The following is a 23,478-nucleotide window of genomic DNA, read 5'->3' as shown; positions in this document are numbered from 1 at the left end:
ATATGAACAGAGCTACAGTATATGGTGTAGCGTGTAGAGTATAAAGGCTCATTGTGTCACTGGGGTTCTTGGATTGAAGAGGATAAAACAGAGAGGAGAGAGACACACATGAGGTTAAGAGACTGAAATGAGGGAGAAGAAATGTTAAGAGAGACAAGGGGGATGACTTTTTTTTTTGTTTACAAATTAATTCTTCAGAGAATAAGTAATTATAATAATGGCCATACCATTCGCTTACACCACAAATTGACAAGACACCACGCTTGTTATCATACAAGCACACACACATAACAGACTCTGTGCTTTACACGGATAAGATGCTCACTTTCAACCTAAAAACATGTATTCGCTATCCTCAGCGCATGCTTTTCCACCCACAAATTATTTTATCACCATGAAAGTAAATGTCAAGCAAATTCTGCTAAGCTGCATGTGACAAAAAAAGAAAAAAAAAAAGTCTGTCGACTCCTGATAAAACGTCTGTGTGAAGGATACTAATAGTCCGCTGCATCGGGAGGCAAAAGAGTATCATGCTGTTGCTCTTTTGCCTGCCACAGCAGTGTAACCCGGTAAGCAATGTGTGTTTCTATGCGTGCATATTTCAGGAGCGGTTGTTTGGGAAAGTGTACGGATTATGCAGTGTTACGGCATTCAACATCTGCTTCATTGTGTGGGACTGTTTGCAGTCGGGGGACGGGAGACTTGACGTGGAGGAACAACCGAAACAGAAAATGTTTCACCAGTGCAACAAGCTCGCCTTTATCCCTTTGCCTCTCTTTTTTTTTTTTTTTAGCTTTTGTCTCAGCTAATACCTGAGCCATGGCCATTCTCACATCATGTGCTTGTCATGAGTTGCGAGGCAATGGTCAGGGTGAAGGCCTGGAGCTGCCTGGGGGGGCTGAGAGTCTGGTGGGGGGGGGGGGTAACCAGTGCAATAAGGGCTTAGCCGGTCGAATGCAGTACAATATGCAACGACGTGGAAAGATTGACCGAAAGCCCCCTGGGCAGGGCGACTGCGAGGAGGAACAGAGAGGGGTCCGGCATGCCTACAGGCGAATCGTCTGTAGCAGGCAGCGTTAAACACAGAGGTACCGGGAACTGAATCTGACCGCGGGTCTTCTGTGATCCCACATGGACGTGATAGGTCTAACAAGATCCGAGGCTCAAAGATGTCCTCATGTGTGGATGACAGAAGAAGCTGCACCTCCTACACAGCCGGCACTCTGGTCAGAGAGCAGCACAAAAGAACGGAGAGAGAATGTGTAAATAATGAATAAAGACAAGAGCGGCAGCTGTGAAAGAGCAGTGTGGGTGAAATAGACAGATAGAAGACAGGCGAGCAGACAAGCAGAGAAACGGAGAGAGAAATGTGTACACTGTGGAGTACAGTTAGAGCTGATTACGGCCCTCGGTTGTGTGAAGCAGAGCAGGCAGAGTTATGAAGGGTCCCACAGGGATTACGGCGCGTGCTTCAGGAGGGGTTTACCACATTAGATTGTGGAGTTAATGAATCCCACCTGTCAAACCACCGAACGAATGTCTGAATAGTAAACAGATCTATCCCGGTTTTATCTCACCGGTTTATCCCTGTGCTTCCTAGGACGCAATTGTCATCACTTACCGACTTCCCCACCATATAGGTCCATAAAGGCGAACTTAAGACGGCATGGATAATAAGCTGATCAGCAATTCTGCCGTTTGAACAAGTCTGCTGTGTCAGAAGAACACCCACACAGAAGTTGCCAGCTGTCCAGGCAGCGTTAATGACATTATTTTTTTCACCAAAGAGAGAGCGTGAAGCAGCGTCTCTCACTTGGAGGCCTAGACCAGCGGCCAGGCTTCTGGGTAAGCCTGAGGACAGAGATAACACCAGGAAAGGAAAAGATGAAAAAAGTAGCAGAGTGGGAAGAAGGTATATCTCTTAACTTTTTTAGACGGAATTATCCAAGCCTATCTGACACACTGTTCGCATTTTGAAGCCGGTTTCTTTAAAGCCGCTGTAATCAATATTTTTGTATCAACAATGAATGAAGTGACTATATTTTATTAGCGTTTACGTGCTTTTCAGCTCATTGTTTTGGTTTTAAAGTCTGCTACTTTGATATTTGGGTTCACCGTCACCGCTGTTATCAACATTGTCTACAGCTGAGGAGCTCTGATAAACTCACTGTACAAAACCTGATTAGTACCAAACAAAGTTAGTGACTAGCTGGTGAATATAGTGGAGCATATAGAAGTTAAAGATATTTATCTTAGGAGGTGATAGAGACCAAAAACAGAGCTAAAAGAAGATAAATATTGGACTTACGTTCGAGAAGTGGCCACAAACATGGCTCCAAATGAATGCTAATGTTCCTCATGCTAATGTTCCCCATATCAACAATATCTAAATGTCGTGTTTGCCACCTTATGTCTGCTTGCTTAAATTTAAAAAAAGACAGTTAATAAAGGTTTAAAACTAAACACCTGCAGATATCTATCCAAGTTCATTCACTCTGCATGTATATTTCTCATACTGTTTCTAATTCCTTAATTGGACCAGACATTTTTTTTTATCCTATTTTCGAGGACCTCTTGGTGTGTTTGTCTCTTATCAAAAAATAAACAGCCCTAATGAGGATGCCTGTTTTGTTCTGTGTGTGTTCTGAGTGTCAGTGACCCGGCTGATAAGAGGAGGGCAGACATGTTTGCATTTCTGGCAGCGGGAGGAACACTGAGAAGAGGCTGAGCCAGCATGATAGAAAACACTCGCATACTGTGGAGTGGCTTCTTACTCTGTTACTGAGAGTCTGGTCTGCTTCACTTAACTGACAGCTGGACACATGGTGGGCATCATGCTTAATGTGAGGTGAAGAGTTGGAAGGGGTGGAGTGTGCGTGTGTGTGTGTGTGTGTGTTTTCATATAGTCTAATTTTGCAATGAAAAACATTAGCAGCTGCTGGCCTGACGCGATAAAAAAAGCATAAAGACAAGACAAACTACAATTTTAGAAATGAAAACATAGATAAGCAACTGGTTGTTAAAATATGCTGTTAATAAGCTGTTAATTCATTTTAGTATACAAACAGAAAAGAGGATCTTAAACAATTAGCATGCATGTAGGTTTAAGTTTCATATTTAATCTGATTTTATGAACATTTAACTGGATTGAATCTGATGTGACTTCTGATGAATGTGGATGGAAGAATTTAAAAGGGAAGAATGTGCAACTTTCAATCATCATTTCGACTCACTATAAGACACCATTACAACATGCCACCCATCAACCTGCATGGGTTTCTCCCTCGCCTTGCCGGCGTGGCAAACAAACTGTGATAGATGAACAACTAATGTTTGAACGCTCGGTTATCATCCAGATATATTGGCTATTATATAACAATCACAAAGCCCCTTTGGTTAAATTCCTCAGTAGCCAAGCTTTCCTCCATGTCTAAAAGGCTTTTAATTTGATCCCATTCTCCCATAATTGCTGCACTTCTCATTTTCCTTAATGTAGGATGATCTGGTTAACTGTGACGGGGTAGCTAACCGAGTCATGAGTTACACTTAAGGTCAGGGCTTCTGGCAGTTGGCACTGAACTAGAAAAAAAGAGGTTTTATTTCACTTCACTGTGCCACCTTTCTCTCTCTCTTTCTCTGTATGTGATTGGTTTGGGAGGTAGCGGTGATATCTTCACATGTATTTAGCAGATCAGACATCAGATGCAGATGTAAGACAATTATTACTCCCCATTAGAAATACAATACACAGTGATGGTGGCACAAAAGGTATAGATTAAACCAGTTGAAGATGTGAACCAACAAGAAGATGCAGAGTGTTGAGTTCGCCACCAGAGGGAGACATGTGTATTTTATTTTAATGAGCATAGGAAATTGGATCAGTGTGACGTTGAGAAAACAGTAAAGCAACTGACTAAACATGTGTTGCATGCTCCCTCCAACTACTGCCCACTGTCTCCAAACACAGCCACAGACCGCTTATCCAGATTTGTATTTCATACTTTGGTAAAGACGTTGAGGTACAGTCAAGGAATATTACTTTTCTAAAGTGGCAGATTATGCACACATTCCAAGGTACTCGCATCACTTGATTAGCCTAAAATAGTACAGAGGATGTTACTCATTGAAGAAATTTGTTTTGAGTGTCAATAAAACAAATGGCAAAAAAAATGAAATTCTAACCAAGATGCATTCAAACAAATGAAGAGTTATTTGATATGTCGAGATAGATTTATGACACACCTTACTGTGCTGGCAGTGAGAATAACTTACCTGAGACTTTTCGTGACCACCAAATATAGTGAGCAAGCAAGTCTTTAATAATCATTAAAATAGTGAAACATGGCCTTCAGATGCAGTTTACATACGTATCACACTCACACTGCCAAACTATTTACAACTCCAAAAATTAAAAGTGGTAAAACAATTTCAACAGGATCAATATCTGATTTGATGGCTAAGCAAGCATTTGTGCAGGTATTGTCAATATACTGCATCAACATTATTGAATATTTGTATTCATAGACACGTCATTGAGGGAACTGATCAGTCAGCTGGATGAGAAATAAGATGAGCCTTTGTAGTTAAAGATCCCTTTGAGACAGACAAAAGACCAAAGCTCCTGTTCTCCCCCCCCCTCCCCCTCTCTCTCACACACACACACAGACAGAATAAGCAGAAGCATTGTTGATACAGTAAATGTATCACATTGCATCGTGCATCCCTACATGTGCACCGTAATGTGCGTTAACAGATCGCGTCGATATCAGCTCCTGCGTTTGAAGCTTCCCATGTTTCCAGGTTTCGCGCACTCAAATGCCACCAGCCGACCTCAGCTGAGTCGCCGAGCAACAAAGATGGCTTTTATTAATGTGATTCATCCTCTGTGAATGGCTGCGACCACAACAGAGGAGCCCGGTGACATCTGATAGGCTGCAGAAAAGGCCACTCTCCATCTAGAGAGGATGAGTCAGTGGCTCTGTGGGTTCAGCTCATCCCAGAGCAAGAGACACACAATGAAAGTCAATGACTTACAGGGCGGCACAGTCTGTACAGTCAACAGAAAACTATGTCTTCTTCATGGGGGCATATTAGAGCACCCGCACGCTTTGTTGTTCCGGGATGGAGATTGATGATGGTGATTGTTTTCTGCACAAATGTTTGCGGTGGCTAAACGTTTTTTGAAAAGGTCCGACACTGATAGTGCAGGGGGACTCATTTTATCTTATGGGTCTGAAGTTTTCCAAAGCATTTCTTGGTCATTTACTTAAAGGTTTCCCAAAAAAGAATTAATTGTAATTTGGTACTAATCATAAGGTAAATAGCAGTTTTATTTAAAAAAAAAAAAAGAACAGCTCCCTTTCAACCCAAGTCAATTGTATATTCCTTTTCACTTATTATTCAACTTCACTTCATATAAGTTGAATTTGTCTGTGGACACATTTTCACATGTTCAGCAGAGCTGCTGTGCACTGATTACAAGTGTACAAATTGAACACTATTTACCCTAAAGATTTGTACCAAACTACATATTTCTAGTTTCTAGGAAACTTCTTCGAAATTATTAGGAAGTAAATCAGAAATGACTGACACGTAAAATAAAGTGTTACCACCTGATTATGTCCATCAGGCTCTCATTTTATCTGGCCTAAGATCAAAGAATATTTTAATTTCCCCTTTACGTAAATCATCAATTCCAAAAATGTGTGCAAAGTTGCTTTAGATTCACCTGGTAATACATTAGGTCTATTTTAATACATGACATGCCGTCCTCTCAAGCTGTAAACTGGAAGCTGGTCTGGTCCGAGTTATTTTAACAAACTAACGGACTGTTAAGCTGCTAAATATAGAATGTAAAAATAAACCAGCCTGTAAATCTCTGTATCCACTGAATGCTGCACTGTCCAGGTTTTGCTTTTCTGGCATGACAAATGTTCACACAAGTAAGCGTGTTAGTTTGTGATGAAGAGGAAGCAGCGCCGTTACCACACAACACAACACAGAGTTTTTTTGGGCTGAGGAAGAGTCTGAAAACTCCACCTGGCTGCATCTAGCTGCTCAGAAGTCTAATTATTCATGATGAAATGACACAAGATGAGATTAAATGAATCAGACTTTGCATCATCGTACACACAAACAAACAAGGACTGTCCCGATTCAACAGCAGATGGAGGTAAAGCACAAAGCGTTATTCAGTGTGCGTGACTGAGCTCAGTGTACCTGCCTGCTCGGATCTACAAACAAACCACAAGGTAAAACTGGGCCTTTTATTCACGTTTGTGTTTGTGTGTGTTGGTACATGTGCTAGCACGTTCTCAGGGGGAAGGGGAGAAATACATAAAGAGGGAAAGTCTGCATCAAAGTGTCCAATCTCAAACTGTTTCTCTAAGTTTCGACCCTCTGCCTCCTTTTCGACTGGGCAGCAGCACAGCAAACACCAACAGACTCTCTGACCACTCTGACCTGCAAATGGCAGAGAAAAGGGTTCCTGAGAAAAGTTTAAAAGCCCCGAGATGTTTTCTTTTTCCTTCCGTCCTCGGATCCAATAAAGGGGGCATTGTTTTAAAACTGAAAACAGTCGCCTGCTCAGAGGTGTTACAGAAGTGTGCCTTGGCTCTGGGTTTCTCAAAAAAGGACGGAGGGGGGGGGTGAAATATGATTAATTTCATTTAAACTACGGAGAGGAAAGAAAGATAAGAAGGGATGAAGGGAAGGGAAGAAGGGGAGGAAAGGAGGCAAAAGTAGGAAAGGAGAAAAATGAAAGGAGGAGTGAAGGGAAGGAGGGGAGGAAACAAGGAGAGGACTTGAGAGGAAGGAAAATGGAAGAAGGAATGATAGATAAGGAAGGGGGGAAATAAAGAAAATGAGAAGAGAGGAGATGAGAGGCACATTAAGACTGTTAGCCATTTTAATCTATCCTGCCTGGAGGCCGGCTCAACTTACCATCAGCCCTTATCTCTGTGTACTTCCTCCTCCGCATCAATAAACACGCTCCTCCCTACATTAACAGCTGACAAACACATATTTAGCCAAAGCAAATTCAGTCATCCTGTAATAAATCTGACAACACCCACCTGAACTGAAAAAAAAACACTTCCCTCCATCTGTCTATGCATGTTCTCTCTCTCTCTCTCTCTCTCTCTCTCTCTCTCTCTCTCTCTCTCTCTCTCTCTCTCTCTCTCTCTCTCTCTCTCTCTCTCTCTCTCTCTCTCTCTCTCTCTCTCTCTCTCTCTCTCTCTCTCTCTCTCTCTCTCTCTCTCTCTCTCTCTCTCTCTCTCTCTCTCTCTCTCTCTCTCTCTCTCTCTCTCTCTCTCTCTCTCTCTCTCTCTCTCTCTCCTCCAGAAGGCTTTAAAGTCAATATTTGAGGATCTGTTGCAGCTCTTGAGCACTTCAAAGAGCTCCGCTGTGAACATGGCCTTTAATATGCCGTTCAGGAAAAGAAGCAGAGAGGGTCAATAAAGTGGGGCACAAGTACTTATTGTAGGGAAGTGTGTGAGTGTGCACATGTGTGTGTGTGTGTGTGTGTCACATGTGTAGGTCAAAAACCCTTTCACACATGCTGCACATGTAAAAACACTGGTCAGGTTTAGCTCACTTGTAAAGAGAAAACACTCTCACACACATAGAAACCCAGACAGACAGAGGGCGAGCTGCCACAGTTTTAAGAGCCGGAGTGAAAATCATAATACTATAATAAAGCTTTCATTAGTTTTCAATGTTGGCTCTGTGTGAGGCTGTGTGGAGGATTTCCCGTGGCTGACCGTTGGGAGCTCTTAGATGCCAGCGAAGGAGCCAACACGGCTGTCATAAGCCTGCATAGAGGGCCTAATGCGCACAGCACACTGCTGATTACTCTATTGAACTGGATAATTACATTAGATTCATAAAAAGACAATATGGAACATTGGGTTCAAGGATCTGAAATTGGTACGCTGTGTTATTTCACCTTGTTGATTGGCCTACAAAAGAGGACTTTTGATTATAATAGCACTTAAATAAGCGTATGACTTGAACAAAAGCATACTGACGTGCTTCCGTTCCTGCAAAGCTAACTTGTTGAAAAGTTAGGAGATGTGTCAGACAATGAAGTCAAAGAGCAATTTCAACATCAGACATCCATTAAAGCGTATTGTTCTTTAACATCTGGGATTTAATATTGACAAATGATCAGCTATTAGATACCTGCGCTGCTTTCGTAGGTTTTAACAATATATTATGAGGTTTTACAGTTTGGTTCAGATGAGGTTGCAGATTTCAAGCTCCAATCATGTAAACTTGAATTTTTTAACTGCAGGTAGAGACATCTTTCTTTCATCTATCTGTTGCCTTGAGGATAAAAGTAACTTTTAGATAACACCATCAAACACCAAAAGGAGCTAAAGGTGCTTCACCATTGTACTATGTTTTTTGAAAGAAAATGTGTATTGCAATTTCACAAAAGGCAAAAGTGACGCCTTCAAATGGGCATATTTTGTAAAACACTGTGTATACTTGAAAATATTGAATATGTAATGTTTTACGAATGAATAAAACTAAATAAACTGCAGTTTCTGGAGCTTGTATGCAGTTTTGATTAGATTGTGTCAACAACCCACAGGGAAGTGGCAAAGCTTATGTAAAAGTATCTTTAATTGTGGCACACGCATGTCAAAATGTAAAATGTGTCATGTTTAGTCTGAATTAAGTAGAGAAAACAGATACTTCTAGGTTTATCAAACTGTCTCATCCGCTGTAGAGAACAGGCCATCAGACACTGGACTCCCAGCAGTAAAAACAACATTCATTTGTCACTCATGCCAGGATACTAGTGATAAGAAGGACCATTATGGCCATTATATCTGCTATGTGGGGGAGAAGGACAGGATGAGGAGGAAGAGAAGAAGAGGGGAGAGTGGGAGCAGACAGTAGGCTTGGTGTGTTGCTGTGTTTAGGATTTCATCGCCCAGACGACTACAGACTAATCCCTGGGGGCTCCTTCCTTACTTAGGAAATACTTCCTTCCGTCAGGCTGGCAGAAAAGGTGATTTCTCCTCTCCAACTACACTCAAACAGAGAAGCACAATCCTAAGGAACAAGCCAAGAGTCTGAGAGAAAAACATGACACTGATGTTTTCATAGAAACTGCAGCGTTTGTGGTAAAACCTTAGCAGTTTCCTCTTAGTATCAGTTATGGAAAGTCCTTTTTCACAGTCAAATGTTCTGAGGTACCAGAGTACAGCCCGAATTTGTGTCTGGCTTGAGTTGAGCATCTAAATTATTTAGAGAATTTTGGTTTAACTTGAGGGCTACTTCCAGAAAAAGAGCCCATTATGGCCTGAACCATTCACTGAACATACCACCAAATCAAAGTGACATGGTTTGTGTGGAAAGCTGTGAGTGTCAGCTCAGTCTCTGCGGTACACTGCTAACAGTTGTACATTTTCTTAGCTGCACTGTCAGCTCTCCTGCACAAACATCACACCGGTATATGACTCCGCTGGTCTTCACACAGCTCAACACTTTGTAAGTCTCTAAAAAAGAGATAAAAAAACGGTGTAAATCTGTCATACAGATACAGTTCCTGTTTAGCAGCGCGCTGTATCATCTAATCTAGAAAATGGCCTTAAGACAACAGCCAGCAGCCATAAATCTCCATTTCAAACGGGCACACAGGAGACAAACAATGTAAAGTGCTGACTGGTGTGTGTATTTTTAGGGCTCATCTCTATGCAGTGAGTGGCTACAGTGCAGTGAGTGTGTGTTTGAAAGAGACGGGACCAAAATGTAAGACAGAGGAAGTCAGTGTGCGTATTCATGTTAGCAAGTGTGTGTGTGACTGCTGATGTCCACCTCTGGGACACAGCTGGATTTGAAGAAGTGTGTCAACTGAACTGGATCTCTTGAGCAGCAGCAGACTGAAAATACAACCGCACACACAGTCTCGCAAGATGATGGAGTCAGCAATTAGCTTTAGGTCCGACACTATAAAAGCACTCAAGGGTTTCTCTTGGAATGTCAGATGAGGATACTGGGTATTAAAACGTTATTTATAGAAAAAGACAATATAAAACTGCCTTCTGTGGTTTAAAAGACGCAAACTGAAAGAACAATCTGAAAGAGAAGGATGAGAGAGATATGCTTTAACATTTGTAAAGTAAAACATGTTGATTAATGACACATAGTTAGCCAGTTTTGCTTTATGGTTTGAGAGCTGAAGGAGAAGATTGATCTTATGTTTGTTTTGAAGCTAGGTTAGCTTAGCTTAGCATAAAGACGGGGGAAACGGGTAGGAGTATGGCAGCAAATATCCACTTAACAGCACTTGGTCCTCTAAAGCTCATTAATTAACACGTTATTCCTCGATTGTTTAATCTGTACAAAAGACAATGAAGAGAACAGCATGGGAGGTTATGTGCCGGACTATTTCTGGGCCCGGAACAGTTGCAATAGGCAACCAGCAGAGACTTCAGGAAAAGAAACTGTGTGGTACATAACCCCTTTGAAAAACATCAAATTGTCGCGTTTAACGGTTCAGTTTTTGTTTGGATTAAATAAACGAGATGCAACATGTTGATTAGTGAGCTTTAGAGGTGTAAGCAGACGTTGTTAGTCTTGACAGAGCCAGACTAGCTGTTTCCCCGTTTCCTGTATGTGTGCTCAGCTAAGCCAAATGGTGGTAGCTTCGTATATAACAGACAAGCTGCCAGCTCCAGGCTTTGAAGTGAATTTCACATGGTGACCAAACCTTATTATTACAACTTCCGGGTCAGTCTCATGATGCCATTGGGCCCAAAAATACTTTTTCCCATAGATCTTCATTCACATATGTACATCAGCAGATTTAGTTTTTTCCTTTCTTTGTTGCAGTATTTCAACCTCCTAGTACCAACACTTAAATAGCCCTTATTTAAATCCTTAGGTCCTAAAAGTTGTCAAATTTACTGATAGATGAATCCAGAGTTATAATGAACTCCCGTTCATGTAAGCGAGCCCAAGACCAACCAGAAAATCTCAGAAGATCGGCAGAAGGTCTGGGAAAGACAAACGTTACATAAACTCTCTTAGGAATGAACGGTGCCCGCCTCCATAGCTGTATCCAGTCCTCTTGATATATCCATGATAACAGAGTTGTATTAATCTTCTCATATAACTCTCTGCCGGAAAACAAATAAGCATATTGCCAAAATGTTAAACTATCACCTATAAGAGAGTGGTGCATAAACTGATTAGAAACAAGATTAGAAAGGTGCTACGCTAACCAGCATGTCTGACATAGAGGCTGCGAAAGGAGATGGAGGGAAGAGCAGCCGTGGTTTGTCCGACCACGTTGTTTCTTCGCAGCAGTCCAAACGCTTGGATTGTGAAGGGTATTGACTCTGAATAATCCTGCTTCCCTCTAAATCCTCATCCTCTGACTTCAAACACCATGCAAAGACTTTCAATAGAATCTGGCATCCTCCCAAGTTTCTCTCCGTCATTCGCTCATTCTTCTTCTCCTTCGCATTCTTTTTCACTTCTCTGTCCTCCCCTGGATCAACTGTCCAGCCTTGAATCACAAAGCCAAGCCCAAATTCTGTGGAAATCTGGAGGAGAGGCCCCTGCGTTGGCTGGAATACACACCCACACCAACACACACCAACACACACTCCTCTTGTACGAGTGACAACAAAGAAGGCCCAGCCGTGGACCCAGTGGACAAAGAGTCTCCTAAAGGTCCAACACAAAAAGAGCAGGGAGCAGGTTAGAAAGGATTTCAAGACCAGCTATGAGAATCAACATATGAAATCTTCAAATAAATCCAACCACCACTACATATTCAGTTTATGCATGTATTCATCTCAGAAGGTCTGCATGTTTGGTTACTATTGGACTCAGTGTTATATATATTTTTTTATACTTGACAGAAAGCACTAAGAGCGTTCTTTGTAATGGTTTGCTTAACAAGATAAAATAGTCTACAGCCGTGTTAGCGGCACAGTTGTGCTTTGAGGTAAATGCTAACATCATGCTCCCTATAAAAAAGCTAACATACCATTTGACTTATCGGGGGGAAAATGCGCTGAACATACTGATGTCTAGCAGGTAACCACGGTCACCTTAACTTAGCATGTTAGCATGCTAACATCTGCTAATTAGCACTAAACATAAAGTACACTTGAGACTGATGGGAATGTCATTCATTTTGCAGATATTTGGTCATAAACAAAAAAGTATTGGACAAATTCACTCAAAACACTGCAGAGCAATTTCCCTTAAAACCACAAATGGAAGGAGGAAAAGTCAGGGGGGTCAACAGAGTCATTCATGATCCAGGGGACATAAATGTCTGCACACATTTTGTGTATCCAAGTGATGTTGAGATATCTCACAGGATAAGTAAAAATGTTGACCTGTTGGTGTAAGGGGAACATAAAAGCCAACAGGATTCATTCTCTGGGGACCATGAACGTCTGTAGGCCTCTATACTAATGTGCATGATGGTCCATTCACTAATTGATGAGATATTTCATTCTGGAACAAAGTGCAGGACCAAAAACAACTTCTATGTGAGGCAGTCTGGTGTTTCTAGAGGGGACTGTAACACAAGGAATGTTCATTTTCAAGACAAAAGATCCTAAAATGCAGAGTCCTATAAAAAGCAGCATATTTTCCCTGACTGAGGCGAGCTGCCAATTTGTGACCAACATAGAAACTTTACTGGAAGGGAACACTATGTTACTGTAGCCAGTGATGCAGGGCTACTCAGGGCTGGTCACAGCACAATATCTGTCCTTGGTAAGAAATTACTGTTTGTGAACTTGAAACTCTTGGAGAAATGTGGATTGTAAAGGAGCAGTTAGGAAAGTGTGGTGGCTCTGCTTTTAGAACAAGGTTTTTCGGGATATCCACTGAAGAGCGGCCATCTCACTGGAATTTAAAAGTTAACACAGAAGAAGTGTGCTTATCCAAAATTCAGACTTCTGAAGCAACTAGTCAACAGTGGAAATTCGTCAAATGAGACAATCCAAATGATGTCATTAGTTAGTAGGCCAGAGTTCACACTACTCACATTACACAAAGCACCATGTAATTAAAAAGAACACTTTATGTGTTAGACATTGAAAATGGATAAAAAGATTTAATTTACTTCAGTGATGCAGTTAGAAGATACGGCCATTGTAAACCAGAAAAGTCCCACCTGACAAACTTGAGCTTAACTTCTCAATAACAGAGTACGGACAGTAACTCCAGCAGCAATAACTGCGCTAATTTCAAAGTCGTACCCACTAATTTCACTTAATCGACAAAATAGATTGCTAAAAAAGGATATTTTACCAAAAACTTTGATGATTTCAGCTTTAACTGGCTCTTAATAACAATTATAAGTTGTGTTTTTAGTGTTTTGTCGATGTAAAATTACGCCATGTAAATTTGGACACAGGCCTCTCTACCAGACAGGTAATAATGCAGGACGTTCACTAGGCTCTAGCTAATTTGCAAATAATGAATATAGGGCCTTGCCTTTGGGAGCCTCCAAAGGACCCGGGGCCAAAGCACGTCGAAATAGATTCACCCTTTCAATTCTTAAAAAGAAACAAAACAGCTTTAACATTTAGTTGTATCCTGAACCAACGTTGCTTTATCTCTATCACACATGAAGAATGCTAAAAGAGGAACCACACGGTGCCAGACCTCCCCTGAGCTGTCTAATCTCATTCAGGCATCAAATCTCCAAATTTGGTAATTTTTAAGTTTTAAGTAAAAATGGGAGGATTAAGAGTTCATATGTGGGTTGATTAAATCATCCTACTTCTCAAGCTAAACCCATTTCAAAACACAATGAGGTCAAAATTGAAGCCTGTTTTAACTTGCTGACTGTCTGTTGCATGATTTTTCTTTTCAATAAAATAAAAAAATGTTCTTTTATAGAATTCAAACTCTGAATGTTGTGGTTGTGGTTTTAGCCAACTGAGTGCACACTGACATAAACTAACCAGAATGTCTACACTAAAATAGAAACTCTTCAACAAAAAAAAAAAAAACTCTAAAACATCATCTGTCTAATCAGCAGCAATCAAAACAACTTTACCCCCCCCCCCCCCCCCCCCCCCACTGAGACCTCCTTGTTTGGCACAGACTGTGCTGCTGTAATTTGACGGCTGATTGTGGTCTCCTCTCGGTCAAGCTGTGGGGCCACTGCCATTCAAATATGTTCCTCCTTCAATTGAAAGAGTTAAAGATGAGCAGTGGATCCTTTAAAAAGGCTGGTAAACAGCATTTATGAGTGCAAATACCAAGTCCCGGCACAACAGGTTAGTTTTCCACTTCAACGAAACCAGCACTCAGGCCAGACTGTTTGATCTTACATTCATCGGCACCCCTTGTGCTCCTGACAAAACAGCAGCTCACAATTAGAAGCAGAGCAAATAGAAAAGCAAAGGTTTGGCCAACTGTGTCTGCTGTATTCCTGTCTCTCATGTTGACAGGAACATTTGTATTTTCCCAGGCTAGAAACCAAAATGAAACATTGACTGGAAAGAAGACCACAAGCCACAGAGTATTAATGGTCACAACAGCTTCATGCCACACACAGTAAAGTAACAGCAGCATTAAATTGATAACAGCCAGTCTCATCAAGTGGTCATGTAACACTGGGTGAGTCTTTAAGATGAATTATGGGACATTAAAATCACATTTTGGACAACTATCTCCAGTCTATTTTTTTATATTTTCCAAATGTTTGCCTTTGTTCTTAAGAAATACTGATCAACTTACAGCCTTTAGGTTTGCACAAAGTGTGTTTGCACATACAGCACAAGTGCATTCTTCAAGGGTTGGAAGAAAAGATCTAACACACTCTAATGTCTGTGCATGCACGGAGCAAGAGCCAGGAGATGGTTAGCTTAGCTTAGCATAAAGACTGGCAGCAGGGGGATACAGCTAGCCTGGCTCTGTCCAAAACATGTCTACCAACACCTCTACATCTCACTGATTGACCCATTGTGTCTAGTTGTGTGTTTAATCCAGAGAAACATTTAAAGCACTTAACCCCACGTAAAAACTGTCACCTTTATCATTTCTGTATGGATTACATGAGCAAGATAGAGCTGTTAATTAGTGTGCATTTGATGTCTCAATCGGAGGACTTAAACTCAGTATTTAAACAGATAGGAGTGCGATATTGATCTTCCCATCGTCTCATTTCCCCACATATCAAACTATTATTATAAAGCATTATTTAGTTCATCATTTTGGTGCTTCTTCATTTGAGGTACTGCTAGCTAGATAAAGTCCCCTTTGGTGCCTCTTATGCTAAGCTAACTGGCGTAACATTTTCATGATTGTCCTTCTTAAGGTAACACTTATATGTGATGCAATTGCAAATGTGAAATTATTCATGTAAGTTGTTAGTGAATTCAGGTTCAGTTGGACCATGATGACTGACAGTCACACCAGAAGGGACCAGGTAATAACAAAATGCATCCCTTCTTACGTCACATAAGAAAGGACACTAATTTTATTATTTATGTCCTTCAGTTGTGCAGTCAGCACAAGGCAATACACTTCTTTAATAGTTTCTCAAATCAAAGCTTGTCCCGAAGGACGGCACTCCTTTGATCTGGTGATCTCAGACCATTTTGCTATGCTTCGAGCGCCCCTCCTCAGACAGTCTCTCGGGCATCTCAACAGCTGATTCATAGTGGGCTCTGTTTCTGAGTTTTATTGACTCCTGCCCCACGGGGCACTGGGATTGCACAGGTTGGTTGCCATGGATGTAACACAAACCTGCACAGGGCGAGAAAAAAAAGAGATCTCCCCTGAAGCCCTGCTCAGCAGGCTGCATATTTGTGCATTGTGTGGACGACGCAGGAACCTCACAACCGGTGAATGAAAACATGCAGCCCTGAGAGGCTTATTGACAGACCAGGAGCAAGACGGGAGAAAGAAAGTGATGTGCTGGAAAGCCCCAAGGCCGTCTGTATGCCATCAACTTCGTCTTCATTCTTTCTACTTTTTTCTTTTTTACTTTTTACCCCAGTTATTCAGCTATCTTTTGGTTGTGAAATGATGAAAAGGCAGCGGTCCGGTTCATTTAAGGACCAGATATTAAAATGTTGAGGCGCATTCCTCTGAAGAAAAGAGAAAAATGTAATGAGACTATTACTGTGGGATGAGCTGTGCTTTGAAGCTCTACTCATAATTAACATCTCAAGCACTTGTTTTTGCTTTATTACTCATTATGTTAAAGTATTGGGCACTTTTTCTACATGTGCCCTTGATTTCTTTTTTTTTTTTGTTAGAACCGTGGCCCATTACAAGCAAAAAACATCAAGTCCCTGCAGGAAAAAAACATTTTAAATAGCATTTTATTGGTTTGTGTTATTTCTCCATGTCTCCCGAGTGTTTCAGACTGTTATCCGTCTACATTCCTCTAATTTCTTCCTCCCTCCTCTCCCTTCAGCTGCATCATATAAAGATGCCTAATTGAAGGCCTTGCACAAAACAAATGACCACATTAGCCTCACCCTTTTCAACTCGTCCATCTTCCTGTCTGTGGTTGTAATGCAGTATACACTCTGCTTGTTCTCTGTTGTTTCTCAAATTACAGCGCAGGCTGCCAATCATTTCAGAGACTAAAACCAAGGGACTTTTTCTTCAGAGCCCTAACCCACCCACCTCCTAAGAGGGAAATATTTCTTCCCGTTCTGTTTATGATAAAGCAGAACAGTCATCCTGATGCTGAGGGCAGCCAGTCAACACCCAAATATATTTTCAATTTTAAAATGATCCGTAAAGTTGTTGGCCCATTTCCACTTCAATTACAATCTGAAAACACCCAAAACAAAACTCACATTCACACAAGATGAATAACAAACAATTCACTCATATTAATTCAGCATCAGTGAACACTCCCTGGTCAGGAAAGACGGATTAAATGCTTGACTTGTGTTTCTTTTATGTCTGCACATGAACAGAAGAACAGCTCTTTTTTCACCACTCTGTTAAGATCTAGGAACCTGCCAGACATTTCTGTCCCTCCGTGCTTCCCATACATATGGTGCCACAGTGAGTTTTCTCCATGTGACAAAGGCTCTTAAAACCTCTACGGCCAAATAGAACAATGCCACGTGGGTGGCTCTCTCGCTCTCTCTGGCTTTGTGTGTGTGTGTGTGTGTGTGTGTGTGTGTGTGTGTGTGTGTGTGTGTGTGTAAACAGATAAGACTATGAGACAAAAAGTCTGCATCAACATTTGAACAAGCATCAGCTTTCAGCACAGATTTACTTCAATAACCGGACAAACAATATGGAACAGGCAGAGAAGAATAGTTAGGTTTGAGGTACATATTTGTATGCGTTATTTGATTGAAGTTATGATCAATAAAAACCACATTTTACCAGCCATGTTATGATTAACTATATGTGTGATCTAACCAATAACTTGCACGGGAAGTTATGTTTGGATACACTATTCCCCTGATTAACAGTTGCTGGTGGTAACGTGCCAGCAAACTAAGTAATGCGTCAACAAACTCAAAGAAGAAGACTTCTAGAAAGCAAACACGGGTGTAAACTACGCAAGATTTGAAATATTAACAAACAGTTTCGCAAATGTTTAATGGGGTAAACACTCAACATGTTGATTAGACCTCATGTATACACTTAACTTTCTCTTACATACGGCAGTTTCGTACGAGTGACCCACGTCAGATTCAGCAAACTCTTCAGATAACAGCATCAACATGAGGATTGCACCTGTGCGTAAATGAGCGTGCATTCATGATAATTATAAATTAGCATAATCAACACCCCAGTTATACCATATAAGGCTACACGTACTGCCCCATATGTCCTAATTTGAAGTCCTGCTTCCAGAGATCCATCAAGAAAAAATATTTTTTGCAACGTCAACGGCAAAATTAAGGGACCTGCTAAAAGTCCAAGAAATGGGGATAAATAACGAGTGCTGTTCATGCAGTGTCACCTGAGGGTCGTACTGTCACTGAAATTAAGAAGAAATGGCTCCACGTGAAAAACATCTCACCACAGCAGGGTGATTGATCACTGCAGCGGGAGGGGCGTCAAATCATTTCAATTGTTTTGCCGTTTGAGATATTGATATTGCAGTGTGATACAACTGCCAATTTAAATTAATGATATCGTTTGTCTGTGAGAATAAATCTAGGATTGTATTAGTCTATAATTCAAACAGGATAATGTCAACATAATTACGAAGGATAATTTATATTAGGTTTTCAAATGGCTTCAAAGTCAAAGTAATGAAATCCATTAGTGAAAAACTTGGGCTTTGACAACAGCAGGTTAATTGCACACGACAGGTCTGGACCACTCGTAAATTGCGCTTGGACTGAAGAAATTCAAAATACGAGAAGATTTGTGAATGCGGCACGTTCTCCTAAATCCCTCGTACAAGCCACGAAATGTAAGACTCAGAGTACGCTGCTGCCGTGACTCCGATATGAGACTCAAATGGCTGAGCGTCTGTTGCCACTTGTATTACGCAGCCTGGATGTTGGCAGCAGCCGCCAGTGTTTGTTGACTGATGAGAGCCGATGTTGACAAGAAACTCTGTTTGGTTTGGCAGGAGAGCACACTGGCTGCCATTCCACAGATGAAACCATGTGAGTGCTGTTCATTTTGGGAGTATTTTGAGACGGCTACCAGCCCCTGCAGCTTTTTATCACTTGAAATGAAAAGTCCAAAACCAACAATGAACTCATCCTAGTAACAAGTATTGTCCGGGCAGCCAAAGCCTGATTCAGCTCACTAGAGCACTAAATGTGTATTAATCTGCTGCTGGAAATATATCCCTGTTTAAAGGAAAATTTGCTAAAAACTTCATGTTTTGGGAAATTTAATTCAAGAAACTCTATATTTGTGAGCCATTTTTTAAAGGTTTACATCTTCAGTTGGGGCTGAGAGCCCCAGAAAGGGTAGAGAAGTCAAAACATATTGAGAGATGAACTAACATTTGGTTTTGTTCTTTTCATGGGATTTGACAATATTAAATATATAAAATAATGCCAGCCTGCTACCAGTTGGGCACATCCATCGAGTAAGAGGCCCCGAGGTATAGATCCAGAACACGCTGGAGGGGTTATATATCTCTTCTGGCCCGGGGTTTCTCAGGAAGAGCTGCAAAATCGACGTCAGGAATACCATCCCATGCCTGCTGTTCCTCATGACCCAGCCTGGTAGAAGGATGAATGGATGGATGGATGGATAACCCTGCCTTCCGACATAAAGCTGTCTGCAACTATGTTTTAAGTTAAGAGTAGGTGGCATGCTTCATGAACGACATCATAAATGTTGAGTATTTTAGTTCACCTTCTGAGCCTGAGTAGACACATCAAACATCAGAGGACACAAACAGGGCATTGCCCCTGTAAACCTCGGCTAAAACACTGTGATCATGCGGAGGCCCTCCTATAAATCATTTGATTTTAGGAGTAGGATAACAGCCCGCCTTTATACTGAGACACATCGTTAAAGTGAATTGGCTTAATGATATGTCTGACTGAGACTGTACATTCAAGTCATAAGCTCTGTATTTGTTGCCCACTCGTTTCAGCCGTCACATGACAGCCATCGGCTAGAAGTGTGGGGGGGGGGGGGGGGGGGACATCCCATGCTGGGCAGGGAGAGCACACAGACAGAGGCAAGCTGTTGCCTGTACGTTAACTGTCAGCTGCTGCTGAATGAAAAGACGGAGAGGAATGGAAAACAATAAGAGTCAGAGGTTGAAAACAAATGCGGGGATGGATGGCAGCCTGCTTAGGACGCGTCGATGACGACTGCGTCCCAGCACTCTAAATATGAGGATTTGACTTTTTCTTATCAGGACACAGAAGAGCAGGACGCACGGGAAGAGAAGCTATTTGTAAAAAAAAAAAACAGTACATATCCCTGACAGACATTCACCCCTCACAGACGGCCTCCTGAGTCTCCTACAGGAACAGCTAACCTATCTAATCTCAGGATCACAGTGTAGCGGTAGATCTGGAAGGAGGACAGACCCTCCTCTGTTTGAGCTGAAGTGGAGCCTCACTGCGCACACACACACACACACTCACTCACTCACTCACTGACTCATCCAGTGTTTTTACAACACCCACACAAACCCGAACTCCTAAATGTGTACTCCAACTCGAAGAGACACACAAACATCTACACGCATACAATTATCCACGTAAACATTTGCGCTCTCATCTCAGCACACGTTTATGAAGTTTAACAGTGATGACCACACACACACACACACACACACACACACACACACACACACACACACACACACACACACACACACACACACACACACACACACACACACACACACACACACACACACACACACACACACACACACACACACACACACACACACACATTACCGTGGAAAGCAGCCACATTGCGCGAGATGAGGAACTTGAGGCCGGAGCTGGACGTCTGGAGGAGGTTCTGGATGTCCCTGCGGGCCGCCACCTGGTACTTCTCCTCCATCTTTTTGGTGCAGCAGGTCAGGTTCTTGGACATGCACACCTGAAGGTCTGAACCTGAGGGCCATTGAGATCGAATGTTATGATCTTAACTCATTAGAGACAAGTGGGTTAGGATCGAAACTGTTCCTAAAGGTGCGACAGTATTTCCTAATCCACATAGCCGAAAATGACATGCGTCTTTGCTCTTTTTGTTCCACAGGAGAAATATTGACGAATGTTATTGTTAGAAAATACTAAATAATGTAAACTAACCTTAATATGGTCAAATAGAACTGACAATAAATGTTTGATTCAACTTGTTTGCAAAGATATGCAACATAGCTACCATCTTTTTCTTTACAATAGGAAACAGAAACTTGGAAAATAGGATCGAATCTTATTATTGTGCAGCAAACTGAATATTTTGTAACAAGATAACGTTTTATCATTGGGATTTTTCAGAACAGGTACATGGTGTTAATAGACCGTCTGAGGGTTTTTTTCGAACATCGCTGGGTATTTATTTGTCAGAGAAAATAATGCTTACCTCTGTGACTTGAATGAAATGCGTGAGAGGCATAAACTGAGCAGGGGGATTTGCATGCTCTCTTTAAGGGGCTCCACTTTCCTTCCTTTACACATTCCACAGACATGCAAGTCAGGTGGATTTGACACCTTGAACTGCCCGAAGGCGTGCCTGAATAAGTGAGTGTGTCTAACTGTCTTCTGTATTATCTGTATGACGAACGGGAAATTATTCAAAGTGACAAGCAGCTTCCTTTAGCAGCATTCATCCGCAAGAGAACAACACTAGGAGTTTAAAGTCATGCAATCCAGCCAATGGAGAGATTTCAATCAAAACTACAGAAGCCAACCTGTGGTGCAAGAGGAAAGGGGATCATCATCATCTTAGAGACACATAAACGAAGAACAAGGTGCATAAAAAGCACATGATGGGAAAATCCGAATGAACAACAGGCCTTAATTAAACTTAAATACTGGTGATCAACAAATTGAGCGTGTCATCAGCAGTTGATTCTGTTCAAATAAAACATTTTAAAACCATCACTGTAGCACACATGCCTTACACAAAAAGCAAGGGCACATTTCCAACAAGTTAAAATACGCTTCAGTTGAGCAACCACAACACGTAGACCCGGTGAGGAGATCTCAGTCACGTAAGCGCTAAGTGACATCTGAGGTTTTCCACTAGGAACAAATGTAAGCAATCTGCACACAAAATCAAAACATCTCAAAAGAGACCCAAAAGCTCCTGCAAAAGCCCCTCTGACATGCCTAGGCAGAGTGTGCAGAGCTTGTTGCCAGAGACGCTATCAACTCCCCTGCGAGGTTCAAGGAAGAGTGAGGAGGGAGCAGTGCAGGCGATGGCACACGTGGAGGAATTTAAACTCTCCCAGATAAGACAACTTGAAAGAGCCCCAGGTCTTGCTTTTTTTTTTTCCTCACCTAAATGCTCTCAGAACTATTTCCACAAAGAGCAGGTTTTGTTTGCTGCGGTGATAGACTTCTGACTCGCTGTGTTCTGACCTAAGCTGAAGGCTGTTTGGCTCTTCTTATTGGCAAACCGATCTACCTCAGATTCCTGGAATATCTGGAGGTTATTTTTCACAAGCCCACGGCTCAATTATAGATACCTTCTTAAAAAAATCTCTAGGATTGACCCTACCTCCCGCTATCTCCCATTACAGTATCTGCAGTATTTAATCTGAATCCATCAAGGAAACGATTAACATCCTCCCAATGTCTAGATGCGTTTAGACTTGGAGGATGTGCGTGAGGTTGCCAGAGAGGTCAGTGAAGGTGCAGCTATAAACAGTAGCATGTGTTTTTACGGGGTTAGTAGCTACTGAATCAGGAGCTTATCGTCGCTACTACAGGAGGCACCCACAATTCCTCTCAGAGAAAGAACTTTTCAGTTGAGAAACAGCACAGAGATTTAGTCCCACACGTGCTTCTTCTGTATGGGGCAGGAGCGGCGATGGCATTATAAGGGTTAGTTAGAGGTTTTAGGAGGCATTTGAGGGTTTTTCTGTAAATGTAATCAGTTTCCTCGCAGAGGAAAGAGGTGGAGAAGCTTTTAGGGGGCAGTTTGTGGCAGGGGTAGTCAACACCATTAAGATTTACTTTTCCAAGAGAGAGCAGCAGCAGCAAGCCGTCCAGTCAATGATGGCCCACATGAAATATCCACACCCATAATTTCCCCCCCCCCCCCTAAATCTTGTCATGTGGAATTACATTATGGGCGGTGTTCAGAAAGTTAAGTGAAGCCTAGTTTACCTAACTTTACACAAAATAATTCCCGTTTATCCCCGCAAGCCACTTATGTGCTTTAGACAGCCAAAAGGAGCCGACTTCGGCTTCTTTTTCGTCACGACCAACGAGTAACCTCAGCAGCTTTACTCTGGTTACATAGAATTAAAAACATATTCCTGTTGCAAGAGTATTTTAAATAACATCAACAAATCAACAAATAACATGTATCATCAACCTGAAACAGTGTTGAACATAAACTAAAGTAATAATGTGACCAAGGATTAGAGATCACTCTGAAAGAGCTTCTGTGAGTTTTATTCTTGCAGTAATTTAAGACAGATGCAGTATTTCGTCCATTGAAAGGTCCCACAGTAAGATGCACTTTAAACAGCTAAAGGCTCTCGTGTTTCATATTATTATTATGACTGCACACACGCCTCTAAAATGTGTTTTTAAAAGGTGTGTTTTGTGTCTACAAAGAGTACTTCAAGAAGCCAGAAAATGACAGGTTCGTGCAGTCAGTGAGCTCAACAGAAAGGTAATAAGGTGTTGAGTGACTTCTCAAGCATATTTCTTTCAATCAGGGGTTGACATGCTTTGGCTGCTAAGAAGATGTAAATGGGGAAAATGGGCAAATGATCAAGAAGAAATGTGACTTGATTTGTATTACTGGCTGGTTCATAAGACTTTAACTGCAGGAAGAAAAAAAACAATAAACCAGACACACACACACACACACACACAC

At 41.6% G+C, this 23,478-nt stretch overlaps 1 protein-coding gene and 1 long non-coding RNA gene across 4 annotated transcripts in view; one reads left to right on the top strand and one right to left on the bottom strand.

Annotated features, from left to right (window-relative positions):
- Window positions 1-23,478, bottom strand: part of gpc5a (glypican 5a) — a 107,503-nt gene that overhangs the window by 83,477 nt on the left and 548 nt on the right. For all 3 annotated transcript variants that reach the window (XM_076078084.1, XM_076078085.1, XM_076078086.1), the window contains exon 2: window positions 20,373-20,534. In XM_076078084.1, coding sequence (XP_075934199.1) covers window positions 20,373-20,534 — 162 coding nt within the window. The remainder of the gene's footprint in view (window positions 1-20,372; window positions 20,535-23,478) is intronic.
- LOC142933833 (uncharacterized) lies at window positions 4-2,620 on the top strand. The gene is made up of 2 exons (XR_012947624.1): window positions 4-569; window positions 1,641-2,620. It is a non-coding gene; the product is annotated as an uncharacterized LOC142933833 (long non-coding RNA).

This window comes from Anarhichas minor, unplaced genomic scaffold, assembly GCF_050575085.1.
Source record: "Anarhichas minor isolate MPS153535 unplaced genomic scaffold, ASM5057508v1 ptg000062l, whole genome shotgun sequence".
Classification (NCBI taxonomy): domain Eukaryota; kingdom Metazoa; phylum Chordata; class Actinopteri; order Perciformes; family Anarhichadidae; genus Anarhichas; species Anarhichas minor.
This window is presented reverse-complemented; position numbering and strand designations above follow the sequence as displayed.